The sequence below is a fragment of the Mizuhopecten yessoensis genome, unplaced genomic scaffold (assembly GCF_002113885.1).
Source record: "Mizuhopecten yessoensis strain PY_sf001 unplaced genomic scaffold, ASM211388v2 scaffold7493, whole genome shotgun sequence".
Lineage (NCBI taxonomy): Eukaryota > Metazoa > Mollusca > Bivalvia > Pectinida > Pectinidae > Mizuhopecten > Mizuhopecten yessoensis.
The window spans coordinates 478,243-485,623 of record NW_018407075.1 but is presented as its reverse complement, the minus strand read 5'-3'; the positions used below and the strand labels follow the sequence as shown (position 1 = coordinate 485,623).

Genomic DNA, 7,381 nt, shown 5'->3' with positions numbered 1-7,381 from the left:
GGGGGAGTCTATGGAATTCCTTCAACAGAAGCAGCAGTGTGAATCTTTCATCTTAAGGTTAATACTTGTTAGTTGGACTTAGAAGTTAACTCCTTCACCCCTACATTTACAAACTGGACTTACCCAGTCATTGATTTGGTAAGGTTCAAATGTGACTTCAGGGGTGAATAGGTTAATGACTGTGGTAACATATTTTGAAATAGAATCGAGGTTTCTCTTGTGAAACCAATTTCTATTATTAATACTTACCACAGTCATTAGGCATATTTATAATAAAAACTGGTTTCACAAGAGAAACCTCAATATTGCCTAACCTGAAAAGTTGTCTGACCAAGTCGAGAAAGATGACACAAATGTTTAAAATTAACTATGGTTTACATAAATAAAGCTCCGGACTTTCCCAACAAACAAAGTTTCAAGAAACAGATGGGATATTGTAAATCTTGACATGTTACATGTAGGAAGTGTGGGAGGAATAAGTCACTGTTATGTAAAAGGTGAAAATAAGTTATACAAACAATTTTACTTATAAACATCACAGGGTAAACAACTGAGAAAAGGTCCAGGGAGTCGGTACACAAGTCACAGAGGTGGGATGCATCCTGGTGCGGTCATATAGAATCGCTCATGATACAGGTGCTGTAAGTCTGCTGTCAGAAACTTGTACTGGTGTGTAAGTTAAAGATACAGGTGCTGTAAGTCTTACTGTCAGAAACTTGTACTGGTGTGTATAAGTTATAGATACAGGTGCTGTAGGTCTGCTGTCAGAAACTTGTACTGGTGTGTAAGATATAGATACAGGTGCTGTAAGTCTCACTGTCAGAAACTTGTACTGGTGTGTAAGTTATCTATAGATACAGGTGATGTAAGTCTCACTGTCAGAAACTTGTACTTGTAGAAATGTACCTTTAACTAATTCCCCCCTGGAATTTCATAATGGACTATTCCAACCTTTGAAATAGAAGAGTTCAAATGTGTCTTTAGGGGTGAATGTTTTAAAATCCTACTTGTTTGAGTTTGGCATATTGTATAGACCTCGGAGAGTTTTAAACATTTTGAGATTTGTTCAAAAATGTTTATAAACTATATTTATGAATTGTGCCATAAACTGTTGCAGCGTGTAAAAAGAAGGCCATAGAACGTGGCACTAATTACATAACTGGTGATGAGGATCTGTTCTCAGCTGGAAGATCATGAAACACGGAATGTTTGACTTTCTGTGCAGTTGTATTGCTAAGCTGTGGAAATTTCGCAGGTTTCACTGAAAATAGGGCAACTGCAATGAGCTTTCAAGTTCACTAGAGGAAGTAATGAAGACACCTTCTCTTAAGATGTTTTTAGGTCACCTGAGCTTTGCTCAAGTGACCTATTCTAATCGCTTTTCGTCCGTCGTCATCCGGCGTCCGGCGTCCGGCGTCCGGCTTCAAAATTGTAAAATTGGGATTCCTACCCCAACCCCTGGGGCCAGGGCGGGGCTCCAAAGGGAAAATTAACCAATATTTCAAAAATCTTCTTCTTCAGACTCAGAGGTACTACACTCATTTTCTCTGCGTGGAAAGAAAGATCATCAGGGTCTCTACTTAAATTGTAAATTTCAGGACCCCCGAGCTATCCGTTCTCCCTTGGGGAGGGGGTAAAGTTTACTATAGTTTATATAGGGAAATAACACTTTTGGGTATATTTTGACAACTTTCTGTAGGAAATTATTTTTACTTGGTGAGAATTATCCTTGGAGGTAGATGGTTTCAAATTGTAAAATTGAGATTCCTACCCCGANTAATATAGTTTATATAGGGAAATAACACTTTTCGGTATATATTTTATCCATTTTCAGCAGAAAATTACTCAAACTTAGTCAGAATCATCTTGGGTGAATGAAAGTATTACTTTGTAAAATTTGGATTCCTGCCCCATCCCCAGGGGCTAGGGCGGGGCCCCAAAGGGAACATTTACCAATATTTTCAAATTCTTATCCATTGATGACATGACAAGTATTGTATTTCACTTAGTTTACATGCAGATTTCCACATCACATCTTAACAATAAAATAAAGCTACCAGTACCTATGATATAACTCAGGTGACCGCTAAGGCCCTTGGGCCTCTTGTTTATAATCCTGATGGCTTTGTGTATATATATATGATAAACCGACCAGCACACATACCTGTATCATACTAACCAAAGTGGGCGCCCCATACAAACCTTAGAGGCCTCATCAGGAGCTACTCTGATCTTCCCTATACTGTTAGACAGGGAAAAGGCCATCCTGTTACACAAGTCTGATATCAGAACCATGTCGACACTGATCCTATTCAACAGTATGTTGCAGGCAGATATTGATATATTTTTTGGTGTATTGATGTGTCGATGCATCTGTGAAAAATTGGTAAAGTATTCTTTTTGACGAAATTTTGAAAACCAATACTATATTATAATAGTCAATTTTGGTAGACATTGTGAGCCAGTGAAGATACTTGTCTTATAATGGAGTCTCCATACATATATCAAATATCCTAACAGAATTACTTTAGAAGAAAAAAAGGAATTTTCCAGAATTTTTCAAGTGTATGAGAAACTGTTTTTGAGGATTTGTTTTTGGCTTTGAGACCTAATTATGGAAATATAAAATTAATAGCTCTTTTTGATAAACATAGGCATTTTGCCATGTGGTTTAAGCTGTATACATTATATTCTGACACTGTCTAATCTAACATAACAATGTAATCCATTTCTTGCAAAAAACTAATGAATAAAAACATGAATATTCTGACATTCTGTCTAATCTGACCTTTATAGTGTGTCCATCCTTTAACTTTGACCAATGTCCAGTTATAAGCCCACCCCTTCATCAAACATAGCACCTCTTTTTATTCTGTATCATTGAATCGAATAACATACATTTTTTGTATTTATTTTAACGAATTAAAATCCTCATGAATTTATTGTAAATCAAACACAGCCATAATTAAAGTCAAATTAAAAAAAAAAAATGTTTTTACCACAATTACGAACAAATTTTATCAACTAATATGTTACTCACTCTTGTTGGGCCAGATGGAAATTAAGCATCCAGGGAGTCTTAAATGGGAGAAAATAGGGGTACTGAGTGAGATCCATACGGTGGGATAATAACTATCAACAGAAATTAATGGATTTAAGGTACCAGCACATGTATTCACAAAAAAATCAGTTTAAGGTACATGTATTCACAAAAAAATCAGGGATTTAAGGTACATGTATTCACAAAAAAATCAGGGATTTAAGGTACATGTATTCACAAGAATTCAGGGATTTACAGAAATGCATTAAATTACTAGGTAGTATGATGAATGACAATGCTTATTTTACCTCATTTTCATTCGGACTTGAAGGCCTCATGGCTTCAAGGCTTATTGTTTAGTTAAATGTGGGTTTATACAGGACAAATGTTCCTTATGTATAGTCAAAATATAGTTACGTTTGTGTAGAACAGATCTAAAACAAGAGTATATATATATGTTCCCTTACAAGAACCTATTAAACTCTACAAGCTATTATGTATATTCCATATCTATATATCTTGAGCAGCGACAGAAACTGTCAGCTTTGAAGTAGGACAAGTATCTTCAATAAGCAAGATATGATACCAGGCTAGAATTTACAACAATTAACTTTATCTACACGTATAAATAGGCTGGGAATACTAATCCTTATACATGTATTCTTATATACATATACATTTTTATATGATGTCACTGACCCTGTATGGCCATAGAGATCTTGTACATGTAAATGTTAGTTTAAACTCAACACTGACCCTGTATGGCCATAGAGATCTTGTACATGTAAATGTTAGTTTAAACTGAACACTGACCCTGTATGACCATAGAGGTCTTGTACATGTAAATGTTAGTTTAAACTGAACACTGACCCAGGTGTATGACCATAGAGATCTTGTACATGTAAATGTTAGTTTAAACTGAACACTGGCCCTGTATGGCCATAGAGATCTTGTACATGTAAATGTTAGTTTTGACTGAACCCTGGTTTTTAATCGTAAAAAGTGCTCACCTGACTTTCAAAGTTCATATATTGTTTCTGATATCTGTGTTATTTGAACCCTGTGTGTTATGAAAATCTCTATTCTGACAGAAGATAGGTCTTTATCGTATTTGATTTGGGAAAGTTTCACATCGTTAGATTTAGTTGGCATATACAAGTTGGGTCAGTCACGATATCATACCAATCACGGGTTTGAAGTAGATCTTTCAATTATATCGATTTTGATCGTTAAGTGGTTTTTTTCGAAGTTGGAATCTTCAAATCTAAATTGGATGATCTCATGTAAATATTTCTGTTTATAAAAAATCTATTGTGAATCATTCGATATTACATAGATTATGATTTTGTAATTATTTTGTTTGAACTGTTTTCAAAAGGGAGATGAGCTAATTGGTCTATGATAAATGCATTGACTAAGACCATGTTTATGTGTGTGATGATAGGGTATCTAGAGGTGTTCGCCACAGTTTATTATTGTTTTTTTGTTTCTTCCCACTGGTGTGCACACTGGCAAATAAACACAGGCCTCCGGTTACTACAGTACTTCTGAACTTGTCAACAGTAAAAGTTTAAAGTTACCCTTGTTCGAATTGTTTGAACTGTCATCGATGTTGTAACAGTTTTAACACAACCGATATGTGCAGATTCACAAAACAGTTAACGGTAATTTAAAAAACCCACTGTGATCCATTTCTACAGGTCCAATGAAGAGGTCAAGTGGATATCATTTAGTTGGATCGGTAAAAACAATGGGCAACTAATTAAAGCTTGATAACCAGACATTTGGATGTATGTTCGGTTAGGAATAGATACTGATCTCTGTCAATTTAATTACATGGTATTAGATGTTTATCATCATACAATGGACTGAATAGGCCAACAGTTGCGTAGCGTGCACCCTTTGTAATCCAACTGTTCGGGTCCGTGTATCCGTGCTAGTAATGGTAGGCATTAGGGGCTCGGAATGAATTGTTTGGCGATGGTGCGTCACCTCCATACCATCTATAACCTTTATGTTCCACATGGACAATCAATGTTTTCTGGACAATCATACTGAAATAATATCAAAATTACATTCAAAACATCAAAACCCTGGTACAATGATCACAATTAACACCACAATGTACAGAGCTGGCCTTACGTAAAGTCTGGTAGCATTGTCGGCACTGGGGTGGCAAAAATCTGCTCAGGTGTGCCTCTCATTAGCGGGCACTGAACACTTTTCATGCTGAGAACAATTTTGAGTCCATTAAGTGAAGACTGCAGTTTCTGTTTAAATGGAGCCATGTAGATAAACAAACTGATCGCCAGTTCATAGACAGAGCCCGTGTGGAATGGATTCTTCGTACTTCACTGTTCACTTATATACCTGAGCTACAGCGTTTAACAACTACCATCATGTCGCAGTTTTTCCAACGTACGGATTATGATGATGGCTACATTGTGGAATATATGTCTAGCAACACTAGCAAGATTTGTGAAAGCAGAATTTCACTACCGGCAGACAACCTTTGGAGTGACGGTGTCCGAGGGTTTCTGTATTTGTTGGCAATGTGCTACGTTTTCTTAGGTATTGCTGTTGCTTCAGATATTTTCATGAATAGTATTGAAATCATGACTAGTAAAAAGAGAACTGTTATACGATACGATCCCGAAAAAGGGGAAGCTCACGAAGTACAAATTTTAGTTTGGAATGAGACCGTAGCAAACTTAACTTTAATGGCTCTGGGTTCCAGTGCTCCAGAGATCCTTCTAGCAGTTATAGAAACAGCCACGAATCTAGGCGAGGATATAGGGGACTCCTTAGGCACCTTTACTATCCTGGGGAGTGCTGCATTTAATTTACTGGTCATCTCATCCGTGTGTATAGTCAGTCTTGAGCCTGGCCAGACAAAACGCATTAAAGAATTCGGTGTGTTCCTCATGACAGCAACTTGGTCGTTGTGGGCCTATGTATGGATGCTGCTCGTTGTGCAATACATTTCCCCGGGGGTCATAGACCCGTGGGAGGCATGGGTTACCCTCGGATACATGCCTGTGTTTGTCATCCTCGCCTACTGTCAGGATAACGGATGGTGGTTGAACAGATGCAAGAAGGATTCCCAAGTAGAGGATTCCCATGCAGTAAGTAATGGGTCTTGAGACATGATGAGAAGGCAAAGCTCGGTAAACATCTCAAAAGGGATTGGTTTTTTCTTACATAAATTTGTTACCAATTGAATAAGGTAAAATACCAACTTGTCAACTGTTATTTGTTGCAGGTCAAGATAAAATATCCCACAAACCAGCTTAATGAATTTTATAAGTGTTTAACTATCTGAACAACCCAACGTACATAATGTGTATCCCGTGTACACTTGCCATGCCGCATATCTGTTTATAATGAGAACTTCAGAGATACCCACAGGGCTAATGTCAAGGGTCAAACTTCAATGTATCACTATCCAATAACCCTAGTCAGTAGGGCAAATCATTTTTGGGGTTTATATTTTTGAAGCTGATATAGCCAAAATCCTCTCCCACTTATACACAGCAGCATTCATTACACATACCTACACCAAAACTATTATAGTATCTACACATATACACACAGTGTTACAGTATGTCTACACTCATACACAGCTACACATACCTACACCAAAACTATTATAGTATCTACACATATACACACAGTGTTACAGTATGTCTACACTCATACACACTATATATGGTACTGTATAAGCACATACACACATTGTATAGTAATGTATATATACACTCATTGTATAGTAATGTATATATATACACATACACGCAGTGTATAGTACATACAACAGTTGTGTCAATAGCCATACAAGCCATACAACAGTTGTATATATATACATACAACAGTTGAGTCAACAGTTGTGACAATAGCCATACAACAGTTGTGTCAATTGCCATACAACAGTTGTGGACATAGCCATACAACAGTTATGTCAATACGATTTCAACGTTTGTGTCAATAGCCATACAACAGTTGTGTATATATACATACAACAGTTGTGTCAATAGCTAAACAACAGTTGTGTCAATAGCCATACAGCAGTTGTGTACATAGCCATACAACAGTTGTGTACATAGCCATACAACAGTTGTGTACATAGCCATACAACAGTTGTGTCAATAGCCATACAACAGTTGTGTACATAGCCATACAACAGTTGTGTCAATAGCCATACAACAGTTGTGTACATAGCCATACAACAGTTGTGTCAATAGCCATACAACAGTTGTGTACATAGCCATACAACAGTTGTGTAAATAGCCATACAACAGTTGTGTACATAGCCATACAACAGTTGTGTACATAGCCATACAA

General features: G+C 36.9%; 1 protein-coding gene across 13 annotated transcripts in view; it reads left to right on the top strand.

Annotated features, from left to right (window-relative positions):
- Nucleotides 1–7,381, top strand: part of LOC110453732 (sodium/calcium exchanger 2-like) — a 211,920-nt gene that overhangs the window by 133,412 nt on the left and 71,127 nt on the right. Inside the window, exon 1 of one of the 13 annotated variants that reach the window (XM_021502831.1) lies at nt 5,127–6,165. The exons of the other annotated variants lie outside the window; for them this stretch is intronic. Within the exon in view, the coding sequence (XP_021358506.1) occupies nt 5,440–6,165 (726 nt within the window). The 5' untranslated portion in view covers nt 5,127–5,439. Of the gene's footprint in view, nt 1–5,126; nt 6,166–7,381 lie in introns of those variants that run through there. 13 annotated transcript variants of the gene reach the window in all.